Source organism: Coenobita brevimanus, chromosome 15, assembly GCF_032717465.1.
Source record: "Coenobita brevimanus isolate Jiangsu-jjx chromosome 15, ASM3271746v2, whole genome shotgun sequence".
Taxonomy (NCBI): Eukaryota; Metazoa; Arthropoda; class Malacostraca; order Decapoda; family Coenobitidae; genus Coenobita; species Coenobita brevimanus.
The window spans coordinates 32,890,149-32,911,100 of NC_136968.1; the positions used below are offsets into that span (position 1 = coordinate 32,890,149).

General features: G+C 42.7%; 1 protein-coding gene across 1 annotated transcript; it reads left to right on the plus strand.

Moving 5' to 3' along the window:
• Positions 1-1,119: 1,119 nt before the first annotated feature.
• On the plus strand, positions 1,120-17,843 carry LOC145390731 (uncharacterized). Its single transcript, XM_080265527.1, has 13 exons — positions 1,120-1,241; positions 2,019-2,732; positions 4,072-4,221; positions 5,044-5,136; positions 6,405-6,455; positions 7,410-7,564; positions 8,787-8,941; positions 9,858-10,030; positions 10,756-10,904; positions 11,981-12,142; positions 14,773-14,936; positions 17,063-17,244; positions 17,777-17,843. The coding sequence occupies exons 1-13, from the start codon at positions 1,120-1,122 to the stop codon at positions 17,841-17,843; spliced, it is 2,337 nt and encodes a 778-aa protein (XP_080121653.1).
• The last annotated feature ends 3,109 nt before the right edge of the window (positions 17,844-20,952 follow it).

Consider the following 20,952-nt stretch of genomic DNA (forward strand, 5'->3'; position numbering starts at 1 on the left):
TCTTCCCTTTTCCTCTCTTCCTTCCTTCCTCTTCTTTCTTTCCTTCGTTCTTTCCTCGTCCTTCTGCCTACGGGTGACTTTACACTCTCTCTTCTGTCTTTCTTTCCTTCATTCTTTCCTCGTCCTTCTGCCTGTGGGTGACTCTACACTGAGTGACAAGGCAAATGGTTTCCTATACATCACGAAACCATTTACTACGCTGGGTGGTAACCATATAACCAAATTATGGCACCTGGTGGTTTAGTGGGTAATTACGGCGCTCCAATCGGATTGAGCCGGTGCAGGTTTATATCCAAGGAATGGTTGGGGTTTATTGCTCACGTAATGCCACTCAGGGATGAGTGAGGCTGGTCACTCTCATCTTAAATATCAGCACCAACTTGCCTAACCCCGGGCTCCTACGCTCCTCATGAGGCAACACGGGATTAGATGATGAACGAATGAAAATGATTTTGTAATGTTCTACCGATCTCTCTCTCTCTCACACACACACACACACACACACACACACGAAGGTAATACAGGAAGAAACCAGAGAAAAAATTAATCTCCATTTTTATCAAGTATTCCTCTCTGAGCACTAAAATAAATAAATAAATAAATAAATAAATAAAAATAAATCGAATCTTAATTTACTGGAAGATGGAAGTACACATATTGGGATACAAAAAATTAAAGAAAATATTACGAGAGAGAAAGAGAGAGAGAGAGAGAGAGAGAGAGAGAGAGAGAGAGAGAGATTTACCACTACCTCCATTTGCTAGGGTCTCGTACTGAAGGGGTAATGAAGACTTTAATATCCGTGTGTGTGTGTGTGTGTGTGTGTCAGGATCCGTACATGAGACGACCCGTGTGCCAAAACGGTGTGAAGTAAGTCCTAAATCACTAAATCCTTATATCTTTCCCCTTAAACTACTGCAAGGGTGGGTGCGGCTATCATAGGTGTTTTTTTTTTTTTTTTTTCATTTATATCCCTATTTCCTTTTCAGTCAGCGTAATGGTTCAATCCGCCAGTGAATTCTTCTATCTTTCCCCTTGGACTCTGCAAGGGTGGGTGCGGCTATCAAAGGTGTCGTTTGTCTTGTTAATTTCTTTTCCGTTTTCCTTTCAGCCAACGTAATGGTTCAACCCGCCGGTGCGATGGCCATGTTCATGCTGAGGCTCGCGGGCTTGATCTCGCTGGAAAATGCCATCCAAGAGAGACAAACGAACCTGACTTTGGAGGACTTCGATCTGGCTCAGTATGATTTGAATTTCACCCGATCTGATTTGAATTTTACCCGATCTGATTTGGGTTTGAATCTGTCTCACTTCAATCTCTCTCATTTTGACTTGAACGAGGCTCAATTGTATTTAAATCTGAGCCAGTCTACCTTAAATATTACTCCCCCCTTCTTGGATCTGGCCCCATCCATCTTGAATATATCTCAGTCTAATTTGGAGCATAATAAATCCAGCCTCAACTTCACTGAACCCCGTTTTAGTACGACCCAAACGCCCTTCACCTCAACTCGATCCTATGTAAGTGTAATGAACCCGAGTCGGTCAACGCCAGCTGGTACTGTGAGCAGGAGAGGAAGAGTAGGAGGAGGAGAAGGACTGGTGAGACAAGGAAGAGGCTATGGAGGCCGAAGAAGGCAGGAGAGAAGACGCGGAACAGAGAGAGACGGAAGAAGAAGAGGCGGGATGAGAGGGTATGCGGAAAGTGAAAATGCAGAAAGAGAAAATGCGGAAATCGAGAGCATGGAGCCACTACCCACACCAGTCGCTCTGACAAATTCAACACCCCTCACTCAAGAACCACCCCAAGATGGTGTGAGTTCAAGGGTAAATCTAGGAGAAGGAGGGCAAGGAGATGGGGAAATGGAAGAAAGAAGGGCAGGGGAAGAAGGGCTGAGAAGAGTAGGCGAGAGCAGACGAAGAGTGAGACCAAGCGGACAACAGCGCAGACTGCAATACCCGACTACGCAGCCCCCGACACCCCCATCCCTAACACCCCTTCCCAGTCCTTATCCCAGTCGTCACACTTCTCCAGGCCCACACCTCGAAGCGCTAATAGAAGATGATGATACGGCTGGGATAATAGATGCATCGAAACTGGGGGTGGTGGAGTTAGACGAGGGTGATATCGTGGGCATGGGGTCCTCGCCTCGACCAACACTGCCGTCTCGGAGTCTTGTTGGAGCGGTGCCAACAAGATCCACTGGGCCGGTGAGACCAACGCAGGATTCACACCATCAGCTGCATCGCCCAACTGAAGAATCCATGGCAGTTGACCACAACCAAGACCGCCCAACTGCTGCACCTATGAGATCTACCGGACCGCCAAGATCAACGCAAGACCCAGACCACCAGACAAATCAACAGACACAAGACCCAGACCACCAGAGAAATCAACACACACAAGACCCACACCACCAGATAATTCAACACACACAAGACCCAGAGACAAATCAACACACACACGAGCCAGACCACCAGAGAAATCAACACACACACGAGCCAGACCATCACCTGGTACATCACCCAACGGAAGACCCCATCGCAGTCACCCGAGGCCCAAGTCCCCCCCATCGGCCGAACCCACCACAGTCCCGCCCAAACCAGCTCGCCCGTCCGACGGCCCCGAGGAGACGAAAGCTGCCAGCCGCCCGACCAATCCCACCGGGGTACTACCAGCAGCCTACCCAAGCCCCCCAGCTACGCAACAACCCTTACCCTTATGGTCCCAGGTTCGTGTTTATTTATTTATTTAGTTCAAGGGTCTATGTGGCTTCTGGAGGGACAGTTTTTATCGTAGTCATTTTTCCCTGCTTGGAATTGACAGTACGACAGTGGATTAATAGTAGAGTCTATTTATCGTAGTTATTGTTCACTGTCTTCGTATTTATCATGGTCACTGTTCACTGTCTTGGCATTTATCGTAATCACTGTTCACTGTCTTGGTATTTATCGTAATCACTGTTCACTGTCTTGGTATTTATCGTAATCACTGTTCACTGTCTTGGTATTTATCATGGTCACTGTTCACTGTCTTGGTATTTATCGTTGTTACTGTTCACCGTCTTGGTATTTATCGTTGTTATTGTTCACTATCTTGGTATTTATTGTAATCATTGTTCACTGTCTTGGTATTTATTGTTGTTATTGTTCACTGTCTTGGTATTTATCATTGTTATTGTTCACTGTCTTAGTATTTATCGTAATCACTGTTCACTGTCTTAGTATTTATCGTAATCACTGTTCACTGTCTTGGTATTATCTTGTGACAGTGAATGAATACTTGAGTCCCAAACAGTACAGTGCCGCAGTGAACTGTAAAGCACTGCACATTCATTCTTCACTCATAACTTACCAAACACTTCACATCTAAACTATATTGCATAATGAGGTCCTTATTACTATACAGAATTATTTATATCAGAAATTGGCTAAGATATTACAGTGGCTCGTGAGAATTGGGTAAGATTCTTTGTAACTGAGTAATATTTATGGAAGTACAGAAATTTTACTTAGAACGAAAAATAAGTCAATCTAAGTCACTTAAAACGATTCAAGCCTCACCTATCTATCTATCTATTGCCAGACGCCTTAATCCCGTAAGGGGTGGCCACAAACAAATTGCCTCCATGTCGCCCTGTCCCCCGCCATTTCATTGCCCTGCTTCCAGCTCACACACCCCTCTCTCATATACCTCTCCACTCCATCCCCCCATCTCATCCTTGGCCTCCCCCTCCCTCTCCCCCCCTCCACCTCACTCACATACACTCTCCTCGTCAGTCTCTCACTCTCCTAACCTTACCTAATCCCAGCCTAACTTATCTAAACATAACTTCACGTGTCCTATCCCATTCCATCCCTCCATCTCATCCTTGGCCTCCCCCTCCCTCTCCCCCCTCTCCACCTGACTCACATACACTCTCCTCGTCAGTCTCTCACTCTCCTAACCTAACCTAATCCCAGCCTAAGGTATCCAAACCTAATCTAACATGTTCTATCCTATCCTAACCTATCCAAAATCCCATCTAACTTATCCTACCCTATCCTAACCTATTCTAACTCTCTCCCCAGGCTTCTCCCCGGCCCCTACGCCCCCCTCACGCCTAATCTCCCCGCGAGTCGAGGGGCAGCAGCAGCGGACGACCGAGGGGGAGATAGGGTGGAGTATAACTATGAGGAGGAGGAGGAGGAGTACGAGGAGGAGGCGGGGACCTTCGAGGGGTAAGGTTGTGGAAATTAACTACCTGTCTGTCTATCTATCTATCTCTGTCTGTCTAGTATGGGCGTGGAAATTATCTGTCTATCTATCTATCTATGTCTATCACTATATTGTCTTCTATCTATCTGTCTGTCTGTCCATCTGTCTGCCTATGGGTGAGGAGGAAATTATCTATCTGTCTATCTATCTAGCCTATCTGTCTGTCTACCATGACTGACTAACCAACCTATCAACTATCTATCTATTTCTATCTATCTGTCATCTGTGTACCAGTCTAACTATTAATCTATCAAGCTATCTATCTACCCATCCATCCATCAATCTGTCTGTCTTGTCTATCAATCTACAACTATGAGAAGGAGTACGAGGATGAGGCGGGGACCTTTTGAGTAAGGAAATTATCTATCTATCTATCTAACTGACCTATTTATCTATCAAACTATCTGTCAACACAAGGACCTCTATTTTTGTCCCTCCTCATGAACAACCCCCCTCCCTTATAACAGGTATTTTCTAAGTTTAATTATTATATTGTTTAGGTAAAGTGTTATGAACGGAGATATAAATAAATTGGGGTTAAACTACTACTACTACTACCACCGCCACTACTACTGCTATTACTACTATTACTATTAGTACTACCACCACTACCACCACCACCACCACTACTTTTACTACTACTACTACTACTACTAATGTTTCTGAATCTAATAACAACAACAATAATAATAATAATAATAATAATAATAACCGTAATAATAATAATAATAATAATAATAATAACCGTAATAATAATAATAATAATAATAATAATAATGTTTCAGAATCGAGGTGCAGACACGGGAGCCTCCGATTCTGTTTATTTTCGACAAGCCTGGGTACTCCCCCGAACCCCCCACCACCATGGCCCCGCCCACGTAAGCACACCCCTAACACCTTCTCCTACGCGATTCATTCTGCTTTATTATACCATCCAGAGCATCCCCTAACACCTTCTCCTACGCGATTCATTCTGCTTTATTATACCATCCAGAGCATCCCATAACACCTTCTCCTACGCGATTCATTCTCCCTATTATACCATCCAAAGCATCCCGTAACACCTTTTCATATGCGATTCATTCTGATTATACCAAACATCCCCTAACGCACACCCCTAACACCTTCTCCTACGCGATTCATTCTCCTTATTATACCATTCAGAGCATACCCTAACACCTCCTCCTACGCGATTTATTCTGCTTTATTATACCATCCAGAGCATCCCCGAACACCTTTTTCTAGGCGATTTATTCTCCTTATGATACCATCCTCTTCTATATTCCCTGTTTATTATACCATCCTCTTCTTCGCCACCTACGTAAGCATACCCTACGACCTTCTCCTACGCGATTTATTCTCATTATACCATCCAAAGTATCCCCTAACACCTTCTCCTGTGCGATTCATTCTGATTATACCAAATATTCCCTAAAACCTTTTCCTAAGAGATTTATTTTACCCCATCCTCTTCTGTGTACCCCCTAACTCATGGCGCCACCTACGTAAGCAACCCCTAACACCTTTTCCTAAGCGATTTATTCTATACCATCCTCTTCCGTATCCCCTAAATCAATCTCATATCGCCCTAGTTTGCATAAGGTACAAAATTATAGTAACATGCTCCAAAATAAATCGCTTAGAAAGAGGTGTTAGGCAGAACTGATTGGACAGTCTGAGTTTTCATATATTGGTGATGAGTTTTTTTTCGTTCTTTATTTATTTAGAACAATAACGTGATTTTAAATGTATTTTTGAAAACACACACACACACACACACACACACACACACACACACACACACACACACACATCCATCCATCCACCCACCCACACAGACACAGCCAAACCCTCTCGCTGACAGGGATTCAATCCACGAGCTAGGCAACTATGGCCATATAGCCCCGCTAGGTTACAGGAGCGCGCTACCACTCCCGGCAAGTCCCGGGCGAGGCTCGAACTCACGATCCCCCGATCACGAGCTCGATCTCGCTGACAGGAATAAACCACCTATATACCCACCTCAAGGGGAAAAAAATCAACCACAGACCAAAAGAGAAATGGCTTGAATGTTTTTGTTTGTTTTGTTTCTTGTTTGTCTTGGTTCTTGTTTTAATGTAGCTTTCTTCCTTTTTCATGTCGGCAGTCGCGCCCCCACCCCCAGCGACCCGTGGGACTGCGCACCCCGATGCCCCAGGTGAGAAAGAGAGAGAGAGAGAGAGAGAGAGAGAGAGAGAGAAAATGTGTGTGTGTGTATTACTCTCATCTGACATATGATGCTACCCTTCCACATTCAGACTTCTAATCCTCATCTACTCTTCTTCTTCCTTAATCCGTCCATTCTCATCCCTAATCCCTCCCTAATCCACAGCTACACTCTCCTGGATTGGAACACAGGGTTTTCATCTCATCAACTCTTCTTACTGGCTCCCTTCAACCTCTGTCTCTTCGCCGCACTGTTGCCTCTTTATCTCTTTTCTATCACTACTTCAATGGTCACTGCTCCTCTGAACTGTCTGCTTGCATTCCTCCACCTCTGCGACAGGCACATAGCACCCGTCTAGCAACAAACTCTCATCCCTTTTCCGTCCAACTCTCTAATGCAAGAGTTAACCGTTACTCCCAGTCCTTCATGTATGCAACAGGTCAACTCTGGAACTGCCTCCCTCCGTCCGCGTTTCCTACTGCCTATGGTCTCCAGTCTCTCAAACGCAGTGTGTCCAGGCATCTCGAAATGAACGGATCTTGAATTTGGCTCTGTTATCTTGTTTTTGTTTTTTCTTGGAGGGAACAAACTCGCGGGCTCCTGGCCTTTGGTTCCTTATTTCTTGCATAAAAAAAAAACACTACATTCAAACTTCTAATTCTCAACTAGCCACTCTTCCCCTCCCTAATCCCTCCATTCTCCTCCCTAGTCCCTTAATCTCTTCCCTAATCCCTGTCCCTAATCCCTCGCTAATCCACATCTACACCCTCCTGCATTGGAACACCGACTATGACGTAAAGCGTACCCATCAACACTTCATCTAATCCTTCCCTAATCCCAAAATCTTTCCTAATCCCTTAATCTCATCCCCTAATCCCAGTTCCTAGTCCCTTAATCTCTTCCCTAATCCCTGTTCCTAATCCCTAATCCCTCCCTGATCCGCAGCTACACCCTCCTGGACTGGAACACCGACTATGACGTCAGGCGGTATCCAGCAACACTTTGGGTCAGCACGGTGATCATCTCAGACAATCGGGTGTTGGCGGAGTTGGAGGGCTACATGAGGGTGCAGGACTACTTCTACGGCCTCAATGACCAAGGTAGGAGGGCTGGAGGGACGTGGAGGGAAGGAGGGAGGCGTGGAGGGAAGAGGGACGTGGAGGGAAGGAGGGAAGAGGGACGTGGAGGGAAGGAGGGACATTTGGGTGTTGGTGGAGTTGGAGGGGTACACGAGGGTCCAGGACTACTTCTACGGCCTCAATTATCAAAGCAGGAGGGATGGAGGGACGTGGAGGGAATGAGGGAAGAGGGACGTGGAGGGAAGGAGGGACAATTGGGTGCTGGAGTTGGAGGGCTACATGAGGGTGCAGGACTACTTCTACGGCCTCAATGACCAAGGTAGGAGGGCTGGAGGGAAGGAGGGAGGCGTGGAGGGAAGGAGGAAGGTGTGGAGGGAAGTGTGGAGGGAAGGAGGGAGGTGTGAAGGGAAGGAGGGAAGTGTGGAGGGAAGGAGGGAGGTGTGGAGGGAAGGAGGGAGGTGTGGAGGGAAGGAGGGAGGTGTGGAGGGAAGGAGGGAGGCGTGGAGGCAAGGAGGGAGGTGTGGAGGGAAGGAGGGAGGTGTGGAGGGAAGGAGGGAGGTGTGGAGGGAAGGAGGGAGGTGTGGAGGGAAGGAGGGAGGCACAAAACAACTCCAAATCACACAAGGGTACACCACTGCCATTTCTTAGCTTTTATCACATGCTGGAGAGTAGTAAATAGGAAACAGTATAGAATTAAAATAAGGCTCGTAAGACTAAATAGCAAAAGAGAATGTGCTTAACAGTCACTGAGGCACTAATATAAATTTCAGTAAATCCCAATAAATCGCAGAAGAGAATGTGCTTAACAGTCACTGGGGCAATAATATAAATCCCAATAAATCGCAGAAGAGAATATGATTAACAGTCACTGGGGCAATAATATAAATCCCAATAAATCGCAAAAGAGAATGTGCTTAACCGTCACTGGGGCAATAATATAAATCCCAATAAATCCGTAAATCCCAGTAAATCCGTAATCAGCGAAGAGTGATGTTATTCCTCGATTTTGACTCGCCTGATTAACGGAGATTTTAGGTAAGCAATATCCTGCCTTGTAATCTTAAATCCCTTTGCTCCGTCTCATCCTCATCTTCCACCTCTTTCCTCCATCACTCCCTAACCTTCCTCCTCCTCCTAATCTTAAATCTCTTTCCTTCATCTCATCCTAACTTTCCATTTCCTTGCTCCATCTCATCATCTTGCATCTTTTTCCTTCGTCTCATCCTCATCCTCCCCCTCCCAGGTCTGGTGCTGAATCTCACGGTGCCCTTCGTGACCCAGGTGAAGCTAGGTCGCCATCCAGGTGTGCTACAGGAGACCAATGACTACACAGTGTCCCTCTATGTCCAACCTGCCTACTACCTCAACACAGACCTGCCTACTCCCATCAGCAATGAGGTAGGGAGGGAGAGAAGGGAGGGGAGGAGGGAGGGAGGGAGGGAGGGAGGGAGGGAGGGAGGCAGGGAGGGAGGAAGGGAGGGAGAGAGGGAGGTAGTCAGTGAGTGAGTGAGTGAGTGAGTGAGTGAGTGAGTGAGGGAGAATGAATAAATAGGAAGGATGGAAAAGGAAAGCATTTTAGAAGGAGGAAGGAAGGAGAAGGGAAGGAGGGAGAGAGGAAGAAAATCCCTCTACGTCCAACCTTGCTACTACCTCACCGCCGACCTGCCTCACCCCAGCAGCAACGAGGTAGGGGAGGATTTGGGGAGGAGGGAGGGAGGGAGGAAGAAAAGGAGGGAGGAAGGAAGGAAGAAAAGGAGGAAGGAAGGCAGGAAGGAATGAAGGAGGACAGAAAGATGAATAAGAAGGAAGGAAGAAAAGGTAGAAAGAAAGGAGGGAAGGATGGGAGGGAGGGAGGAAAGATGAATAAGAAGGAAGGCAGGAAGGAAAAATGAAAGGAAGGAGGGAAGGAGTGATAAGAAAAAAGGAAATGAATAGGGAAGGAAGGAGGGATGGAAGGATGAAGGAATAACAGGAAGGAAGGGAGGCAGAAAAATAAATAAATGAAAGTAAAGGAAAATGAAAGGATGAAAGAGTAAAGATGGAAGGAAGGAAGGAGAAAGGAAATGGAGGGAATGAAAGAATGATGTGGAATGACTGTGAAGAGACAAAAGAAAGAGAGTTGGTTGAGATGTGTGTGTGTGTAAAACCAGCATGAAGAAAAACCTACATTAATCCATTACACACAAAAATCACAACGCACCTTTCTGCCATCTGGCTCTCAACACAACACACCAACACTACCAATCCTTCACCAATCACACCATCTACCTATCCCTCTATCTATCTATCCATCTATCTATTTATCTATTTACAGGTGCTGGTGGACGAGTTAGAGGAGAAGACGGTATTTGTGCACAGTTTTGAGGCTAATGTTTGGGATGTAACTGAGAAATTCTTGGAGACGAAGGTGCAGACGCTGATGACTCAATTACGACACAACGGAGAGGCTTTTCTGGATCGATATTACTACCTGGCGTCTTACAGCAGGTAGGGAGAGAAGAAGGGAAGGGAGGGAAGGAGGAGGGAAGAGAGGAAAGAAGGAGAGAGAGGAAAGGAGGAAAAAAAAGGAAGGGAGAGGTTTTACTGGATCGATGCTACTACCTGGCCTCTTACAGCAGGTAGGGAGAGAAGGAGGGAGGGAAGGAGGAGAGATGGGAGGGAAGGAGGAGAGAAGGGAGGGAGGAAAAAAGATGGGAGAGGAGGGAAGGAGGAGAGAAGGGAGGAAAGAAGGAAGGAACGAGAGAGTGGAGGAATGGAGAGAAGGGAAGGAGGTGAGAATGAAAGACTGAAGGAAGGAAGGAACATATTGAGAGAGAAAGAGAGAGAGAGATGCATTAAAAAACTGAGGTTTTAGTAGTAATAGTAGTAGCAGCAGAAGTAGTGGTAGTAGTAATAGTGGCAGCAATAGTAGTGGTAGTAGTTAGTAGTAGTGGTAGCAGTAGTAGTAACAGTAGTAGTAGTAGTAGTAGCAGCAGCAGCAGTAGTAGTAGTAGTAGCAGCAGTAGTAGTAGTAGTAGTAGTAGCAGTAGTAGTAATAGTAGTAGTAGCAGCAATAGTAGTAGTAGTAGTAGTAGCAGCAGCAGCAGCAGCAGCAGCAGTAGTAGTAGTAGTAGTAATAGTAGTAGTAGTATCTATCTATCTATTTATCTCTCTCAACCCACCAACCATCCAATCCATTTATCCATCCATCCATCTATCTATCTATCTATCAGACCGGAACTCTACCAGACCGTGTACTACGAGGTGTGGATCTACGCTACCAACTTCCGGGACCCACAGACCACAGGCAAGACCACTAACCTCGCCAGACCGCCCCAGACCAACAAAATTACACAGAAGACCTTGAGTAAGCTTTGTAGAGGTGAGTGTGGAGGTTTATCTATCTATCGGGGTCGTTATCTATCTATCTATCTATTATACGGTTATGTTTATCTATCTGTCCATCATTTTGTTTAAGTTTATCTACCTATCTATCTATCATTTTATCTGTTTATCTATCTGGTTATCAATCTATTTACCTGTGTTATCTATCTATCTATCTATCATTATCTATCTATCTATCCATCCATTATTTTATCTCTACCTAACCATCACTTTACCTGTTATCTATCTATCTATCTCGTTATCCACTTATCCATCCATCTAACTGGTTGTCTATCTATCTATCCATCATTTTACCTCTCTGTTATCTATCTGTCTATCTAGTTATTCATTTATCTATCCATCTAACTGGTTATGTCTATCCATCCTTCTATCTATCATTCTATCTATATCTATCTGTTTATCTACCTACGCCAATCTAAATAACCAAATACTGTATAACCTAAGCCAAAGTGAATTGTATAAATATGTGCTTATATATATACATACATATATACATTCATAGACATACATATATACATACATACATACATTATACATATATATTCCAATATTATGTTATTCTTAGAGAGAGAGAGAGAGAGAGAGAGAGAGAGAGAGCTAACTCAATTCCCCTCCCTTCGTCAGGAGTGGAGTGCCCTAAGTTTGAGGTGCTGCGGACCTACAAGTACGGCATACAGACAGACACAGAGACAAACAGGTAGACAGATAAATAGATAAACAGACAGACATAATAACTCACATCTAACTCCACTATCCCTCCCTTCGTCAGGAGTGGAATGCCCTAAGTTTGAGGCGTTGCGGACCTACAAGTACAGCATACAGACAGACAGACAGATAGATAAATAGATAGACAGGTAGACAGACAGACAGAATAACCCCCCAACTAACACCAATATCCCTCCCTTCGTCAGGAGTGGAGTGCCCTAAGTTTGAGGTGCTGCGGACCTACAAGTACGGCATACAGACAGACAGTTAGATAGATAAACAGATAGATAGGTAGACAGACAGACAGAATAACCCCCCAACTGACACCAATATCCCTCCCTTCGTCAGGAGTGGAGTGCCCTAAGTTTGAGGTGTTGCGGACCTACAAGTACGGCATACAGAAGAGGCGCTACTACGACGGTCTCTTCGCCTCCACGTCCCCGGATGAGTGTCAGTTCACCACCATGAGTGTGTGGAAGGGATTCATGCCGCTACACCTTTATAAACACGGTGAGTAAGGATGAATAAGGGAATGACTAAGGAAATAATTGAGTAAATGAATGAGTGAATGAGTAATAAATGAATAACTACATGCCTCTACATCTCTATAAACACGGTGAGTAAGGATGAATAAGGGAATGAATAGGGAAATAAGTGAATAAATGAATGGGTAAATAAGTGAATGAAGAATTATTACCGTGTGTGGAAGGGGTTCTTGCCTCTACACCTCTATAAACACGGTGAGTAAGGATGAATAAGGGAATGAAGAAGGAAATAAGTGAGTAAATGAATGGGTAAATGAGTGAATGAAGAATTATTACCGTGTGTGGAAGGGGTTTATGCCTCTACACCTCTATAAACACGGTGAGTAAGGATAAGGGAATGAATAGGGAAATAAGTGAGTAAATGAATGGGTAAATAAGTGAATGAAGAATTATTACCGTGTGTGGAAGGGGTTTATGCCTCTACACCTCTATAAACACGGTGAGTAAGGATAAGGGAATGAATAAGGAAATAAGTAAATGAATGGTTAATATAAGTGAATGAATAAGGAATGAATGGGTAAGTAAATGAATAACTGAAGTAGAATTATTACCGTGTGTGGAAGGGATTCATGCCTCTACATCTCTATAAACACGGTGAGTAAAGATGAATAAGCGAATGAATAAGGAAATGAGTAAATGAATTAATGAATGAGTAATAAATGAATAACTACATGCCTCTACACCTTTATAAACACGGTAGGTAAAGATGAATAAAGCAATAAAGAAGGAAATAAATGAGTAAATGAATAAGAAATGAATGGGTAAATAATTGAATGAATAAGTAGTGTGTGTGTGTGGAAGGGGTTCATGCCTTTACATCTTCACACACACGGTGAGTAATGATGAATAAGGGAATGAATAAGGAAATAAGTGAGAGCAGCAAAGAAGGAAATATGTGAGTAATGAATATGGAATGAATGAGTAAATGAATGACAAAAGTGAATATATTACCATGAGTGAGTGGAAGGGATTCATGCCTCTACACCTCTATAAACACGGTGAGTAAAGATGAATAAAGCAATAATGAAAGAAATAAGTAAATGAATAAAGCCGTAAAGGAAATAAGTGAGTAAATGAATGAGTAAATAAGTGAATGAACCATTATTACCGTGTGTGGAAGGGATTCATGCCTCTACACCACTATAAACACGGTGAGTAAGGATGAATAAAGAGGGAAATAAATGAATAAATAAAGAAATATATCAATAATGTAGCTCTTCATCCATTCAGTCCTCAATCAACCTGGCAGTTCATCAGTCAATTTATTCATCCATTCATCCAGCCAGCCGGCCGTCAATCACACCCTTCCATCTATTCATTCATTCATCCAACCGTCATTTCATTCATCCACCCATTCATTCATTAATCCATCATTCACTCAACCGTCAATTCATTCATCCATCCATTCATTCATCAATACATCCATTCATCCGATCGTCAATTCATTCTTTCAGCCACCCATCCATTCTTCCAACCGTCAATTCATTCATCCATCCATCCATTCATCAATACATCCATACACCCAACTGTCAATTCATTCATTCATCCAACCGTCAATTCATTCATTCATCCAACCGTCAATTCATTCATTCATCCAACCGTCAATTCATTCATTCATCCAACCGTCAATTCATTCATTCATCCAACCGTCAATTCATTCATTCATCCATCCATCCATCTACATTCAGCTTAACTATTATGAAATTAGCAAAGTTAATCTTCCTCCTCTCTCTGTATCGATCTATCTATCTATCTGTCTATCTATCGACCTATCAATCAAGGTACCAAACCATTTACCATTCATCTATCCATAACCTAACCAGTCAATCAAACCATCAACCTACCTTTCTATCTACCAATCTATCTGTCTATATATCAATCTATTTAAATATCTCCCCACAGGCATCAATTCCCACATGGAGCTGATCTGGTTCACGTCCGAAATTCATCCCTCTCCCTATCTATCTACTGTATATCTCTCTATCTGTATCTATCAACCTACCTTTCTATCTATCTATCAATCTATCTATAAATATCTCCCCACAGGCATCAATTCCCACATGGAGGTGATCTGATACACGTCCGAAATTCACATCTATCCCTATCTATCTACCTACCTATCTATATGTCTGCCTATCTATTTATCTATCTATCTATCAATCTATAAATATCTCCCCACAGGCATCAATTCCCACCCGTCTGGCAGCATACTCTCATCCCTTTTCTGTCCAGCTCTCTAATGCAAGAGTTAACCGTTACTCCCAGTCTTTCATTTATGCGACAGGTCAACTCTGGAACTGTCTCCCTCTGTATTTCCTGCTACCTATGATCTCCAGTCTTTCAAACGCAGTGTGTCCAGGCATCTCAAAATGATCGGATCTTGAATTTGGCTCTCTATTGTATTTTGTTTTTCTCTTGGAGGGAACTGTTACTGCGGGCTCATGGCCTTTGGTTCCTTCTTCCTCGCAAAAAAAAAAAAAAAAAAAAAAAAATGGAACTGATCTGGTAGACGTCCAAAATTCACCCCTCTTCCTATCTACACTATCTATCTATCAATCTATATCTATCTACCTATCTATAAATATCTCCCCACAGGCATCAATTCTCACATGGAGGTGATTGAGGCCACGCGTCCCATAGCCCTGGTCCACGTCCGAAATTCGCCCCTCCCCGAACCGGACTGCCCTCAGAACCTCACCATGTCACTCTACCTACCCCACAGACTACACTCCAACCCCCCCGTCACTGGATACGCCGCGGTGAGATGGATAGATAAATAGATAGATGGATCGATAGATGGATGGATGGACAGACAGATTGATAGATAGAAGGATGGGTAGATAGATGGATAGATGGACATGTAAACATATATAGAGATGGATGAATTGATAGATAGACAGATAGATGGATGGACACATAGGTAGACAGATGTAGACAGATACAGATAGATGGATGGATAGATAGACACAGATAGACAGATAAAGATAAATGGATGGATGGATAGGTGGGTATGTAGGCTGATAGATGGGTGGGTGGATGGACAGGCAGATGGATGAATGGATGGATACACAGATGGGTGGATGGATGGATGGATAGATGGATGAGTAGACAGATAGATGGACAGATAGATGGGTGGGTGGATAGACAGATAGATGGGTGGGTGGATAGACAGATAGATGGATGGGTGGATAGGTAGATAGATGGGTGGGTGGATAGGACGATACATGGATGGATAAAATGATAGATGGATGGATGGATAGACAGATAGACAGATAGACAGATGGGTGGGTGGATAGACAGATAGATGGGTGGGTGGATAGGAAGATAGATGGGCGGGTGGATAGATAGATAGATGGATGGATGGATAGACAGATGGGTGGGTGGATAGACAGACAGATGGGTGGGTGGATAGACAGATGGGTCGGTGGATAGACAGATGGATGGGTGGATAGACAGATAGATGGGTGGGTGGATAGGAAGATGCTGATGATAATAATAATAATAATAATAATAATAGTAATAGTAGTAACAACGGAAACTTCCAAATCTCACCCTCATTCATTAGGGCCACCCCCACATCCACTGCCCTACCTTGTACCTCCTTTACGACCCCATCCATATATATATTAAACAGCCATGGAGACATTACACACCCCTGTTTCAGTTCTTTTCACTGAGATCAAAGAACTCCTCAGCTCACCATCCACTCGCACACGTAGCCTAGCTCCCTCGTACATACTCTTCACAGCACTAAACAATTTCCCCTCCACTCCATATATTCTTAATACCTTCCACATACCTTTCCTATCTATTCTGTCATAAGCTTTCTCCAAGTCCATGAAGGCAGCAGTACACTTTCCTTCCCTTCTCTAGATACTTCTCCACTAAAACATCTTAGAACCATTATCTGATCTACACACCCTTTTCCCCATCACTAAATCCCCCTTGTTCTTCTCCAACTAGCTCCTCATCATATATGCCTAACCCTATCAATGAGTATTCTACCATATATTTTACCAGTCACACTAGAGAAGGCAAATACCCCTATGGTTGCCACATACTTCTCTCTCCCCTTTTCCTTTGGCCTGCCAGAGGAACAATTATACCTGATTTCCAATCCTCTGGAACCCTTCCCTCTTCCCAAGCCAATCTACCCCAACTTCCATATCCACTCCCCAACAATCTCACCCCCATACCTAAGCATTTTCACCACACACTCCATCAATTCCTGAGGCCTTTCCCAGCTTATCTTCTTCATATTCCACTACTTCCGACCTACTGATCTCTTCACTCCCACTCACTCTCATCTCTTCTTCTCCCAGCCATTCCCACAACCACTTATACTCCTGCTCTCACTCTCTACATTCAACAAATCCTCAAAGTGCTCCTTCCATCTCCTCCAATTTCTCTCTCTTCTCCTTTCCAACAATCTATTATTCCTATCTTTCACTCCCCTACTATTTCCCCTTTCACACTGCCTTACTTTCTTTACCTCCTTCCAAAACAATTTCTTACTCTCCCTCCATTTCACACTCAGATTTCTCCCAAACTCTTCATCCACTTTCTTCTTACTCTCCTTCACCAGTCTCTTAACCTCCTTTCTCCTGCTCACATATACCTCTCTCTTCTCTCTCTCATCTTCTCCCCTACCTCTACTCGCCAACCATTCACCATATGCCTTCTTCTTTTGTTCCACAGCTCGTTTCACCTCATCATTCCACCATGCTGTCCCTTGCACACCCTTGCATCTCCTCCTCATTCCACAAACATGACGAAAAATGCCGATGACGACAACAACAACAATGACGATACAACAACACCTCCTCCTCCTCCTCATAATAATAATAATATTAATAATAATAATAATAAATCTCACCCCCCACAGCCAGCGGTGCACATTACAGCGTTAGATGATGTAATAGTGTACGCGTATACGGTTGGCGGGTACTTACTGGAGCCGGACAGAGTGAGGCGGGAATTGTCGGACATGAAGTACAGACTGACGGAATTTGGCGCCTGTTATAAGGACGATGAGCATTTTGTGGTGATCTACGACTTCATTGTGAGGTGAGAGAGAGAGAGAGAGAGAGAGAGAGAGAGAGAGAGAGACAGAGAGAGAGAGAGAGAGAGAGAGAGAGAGAGAGAGAGAGAGAGAGAGAGAGAATGTGTGTGTATGAGAGAGAGAGAGAGAGATATGGTGTTCTTGTTATGGACGTGATCTGAGGTGTGTGTGTGTGTGTGTGTGTGTGTGTGTTCTTCCTACTGTTCTTGTTCTTGTCATTGATCTTTATTTACCAATGAAGAAAAATTTGAGATTATATTATTTTTAACTTTTTTTTAATATGAATTCTGATAGTGCTGTTATTATTGTCATTTTAATTTGTTTTTTTTAAGAGGGGGGGGTTCCTGGTGTCCTCTCTGTCTGTCTGTCTGTCTCTCTCTCTCTCTGTCTCTTTCCCCTAATATTTTTGCTTTCCCCCCTTTTCCTCTCTCTCTCTCTCTCTCTCTCTCTCTCTCTCTCTCTCTCTCTCTCTCTCAGTAATTTTGCTTGTCCCTTTTGTTTCTCTCTCTCTCTCTAATATTTTCTCTCTCTCTCTAGGTACCACGGGCGACAGAACGAGATATGGGTGGTGGCGGAGAATTGCAAGGCAACACCCAATGGATAGATAAAAACCTCTATCTATCGGTGTATCTATCAACAAACCCATCTATCTACACCAGTAATATGTCTCTCTCTCTCTCTCTCTCTCTCTTTCTCTGAATTGCAAGGCTACACCCAATGGATAGATAAACGCCTCTATCTATCGGTGTATCTATCCATCAACCCATCTATCTAAACCAGTCTTATCCTCTCTCTCTCTCTCTCTTAGAACTTAGTAACATTCTCTCTCTCTTTCTTAGAACTCTAACATTTTCTCTCTGACAACTTAATACCATCCTCGCTCTCTCTCTCTCTCTCTCTCTCTCCACCTTGTTTGTTGTTTTGAAATATCGCTTTTGTAATTAAGAGACTGTATTATAGCCTGTATTCATGCTTAATAATGATAATAATAATAATAATAACAGTGATAATAATACTAATAATAATGTTAATAATAAACTAAAAATTATAATAATAATAACAATACTATCACTAATAATAATAATAATAATAACAACAACAATCAAACCATGTCTACTAATAATTATAATAAAGATAATGAAAAAATTAATAATGCTAATATACACAAATAAACACACTAACACCACAACACAGAGAAAATATAATAATAATAATAATAATAATAATAATAATAATAACAATAATAATAATAATAGATTCAATGCCAATTTACACATGTACATTACCACTACAGGCACAAAGAAAACAACAATAATAATAGTAATAATAATAATAATAACAATAATAATAAATTAACAAAATTAATACACATCTTGAACACACTCAAATGGAATATATTTTCAGTATTTTCATTATTAATATTATACAATAAGACTAACTTTTTAACTAAGAATAATTTTGGACACATTCATATATATATATATATTTTTTGAACCCATTTTTGTAGTGTTATATAAGATTTTTAGATTTCTAGGCCTTTTCACATCTGTAAACACATCTATGAAGTAGTTATGTATATTGTATTATTGTGAAACTCAATAAATATTTACACACATAAACAAAGGCATTTTACCATTCACATGTACAAATCTAGAGAGGCACTCAGTGGAGCGCCTCTCTCCGACAAGCGCAACGTAATTAGGGTTTCGCAAAAAGTGTTTTCCGGATCCAGAATCTGTAATACGTCCCGGAATGGTCCCAGAAGTTAATCGATTGTTCCCTGGGACATGGGCTATCTACCCACCAAATGTGGTCTAAATCTCTCTTTTAGTTTTTGAGTAATCCTGGTGACAGAAAAACTAAAACAAACACACAAACAGGGGTGAAAACATGCTGTCCTTGTCAGAGAGATAAAGGATATATAAGATGGTCTATATATTACACACTCCAGTCTCGTGTGTTGCGGGAACAGGTCAGGCAGTGTTACCAGCATCTACCCTGCAAAATTTTCAACTTCCCTCGACCTTTTCATGCCTTATAGTGTCTGATTTAATACATCTAATGAGTGGATGGCTGACTAGAAATCTCATGCAGCCGCTGCAAAATACCTGCACTCCCCACACCAGCAGACTGAGCCGCTCCCACAACACAAGAGAATCGGGAAGCGTGATATTTGGACCCCCACTCTATTACGTCCACTAACACGCTATGTCATCACGTTTCACTCTCTTCTCGCTATTAACAGACGATTTATTCAGCTTAGGAAGAACCAGTAGTGAGGGGGTTAAGGCAGGCTGTTACTAACCCCTCCAGTGCAAAATGCCTCTCCTGAGCTGAGTAAAATCGTCTGGATGACAAGGATAATATAAAAGAGACAACGGTAAAGGCAGTTAATCATCTGAAGGAAGCTAGAATATTAAACAGCATTACATCACAGTGGCGAGGAAGGCTGTACTAACCCCTGAAGTGTGAAAAGCCTCTCCTGAGATGAGTAAATCGTCTGGATAGAAATAATAATAAAGACATAAGGGCAGTAAATCATCTGAAGCTAAAATGATAATAAAAAGCATTACACCAACACAGTGACGGGGTTAATGAAGGCTGTACTAACCCCTGAAGTGCGAAAAGCCTCTCCTGAGCCGAGTAAATTTGTCTAGATAATAATAATAATAATAATAATAATAATAATAGACAATGGTAGTGAAAAAACTTAACCTGTTCACTGACTTTCATTTATTTCACCATTAGCATCTCCAAAGAACTGTATCTCACATCCAAGGAACTTTTCACTGTGGAAGGATTTGGGTTCGTATTCTCTTCGGTTAAGGAAGCTCCCTAACACCTCTTCCTAAGCGATTTAATTTGCTTGTTCTACCTTACTATCCTCTTCTGTGATACTTAAATCGTTCTACTATCACAGTACTCTTCATGAATAACGTACAAAATTATATTAACCACCTACATCCAAAAACAAATCACAAAGGAAAAAGTGTTTGGAGCCTCCTACTGTCACCATACTCATACATAACGTACAGTGTTATATTAACTGCCTATATCCAGAAATAAATCACAAAGAAGGAAGTGTTAGGGAGCCTCTGCGACAAGAATTCAGGGTAGGTACTTCCTTTATTACCCCTCTCACCACCATGACATTCTCCCAAGCTGAATAAAACCATCTTAGGCCAGAAGGAGTAAAGGGAAATGATGTCCTCGACCCAAAAATGCATAACCAATAATTCCTCGCCTATGACACTCAATACTAACTTCAGGATAATTTTTGGTTAGTTCTCGTGGTTGCCGTCATCCCAGGCCCATCTGAATGTGAAACCAGTAGACTGCAGGCTGAAGTTACCCCCTCCTGCAGTCCACCTTTCCCTTTTCATGGGTTAGGGAGGGAGCTGAGGGGCGTTTGCATAATCAGGCAGAGGAGCCGCCATACTATGTCGGTGCCACTGCAAGAAGCCCCTTACCAGCATCAAGTTAGTTCTACAGAGGCAAAAACACAATATATTTTTTCAGATCGGCTAAAAATATACTACACTAATTTAGGTTATGTATGAACATGCAAATAAAGGTTGGTTTCTTAAATTTGGTTAGTTGTTACAGCTAATTAACAAGGTGTTACAAACTACATAATTATACAGTACTTACACTTGTGATAGGCAACAATATTCTCGGTTATTTTACTTCAATATAACACATCTGTATATCTC

Excerpts from the sequence above, each read along its gene's own strand:
- LOC145390731 (XM_080265527.1), top strand. The coding sequence starts at position 1,120 with ATGGTTCAACCCGCCGGTGCGATGGCCATGTTCATGCTGAGGCTCGCG. Across the intron at positions 10,031-10,755 it reads TACCTGGCGTCTTACAGCAG|ACCGGAACTCTACCAGACCG; the intron begins GTAGGGAGAGAA and ends TCTATCTATCAG. Across the intron at positions 12,143-14,772 it reads GCTACACCTTTATAAACACG|GCATCAATTCTCACATGGAG; the intron begins GTGAGTAAGGAT and ends ATCTCCCCACAG.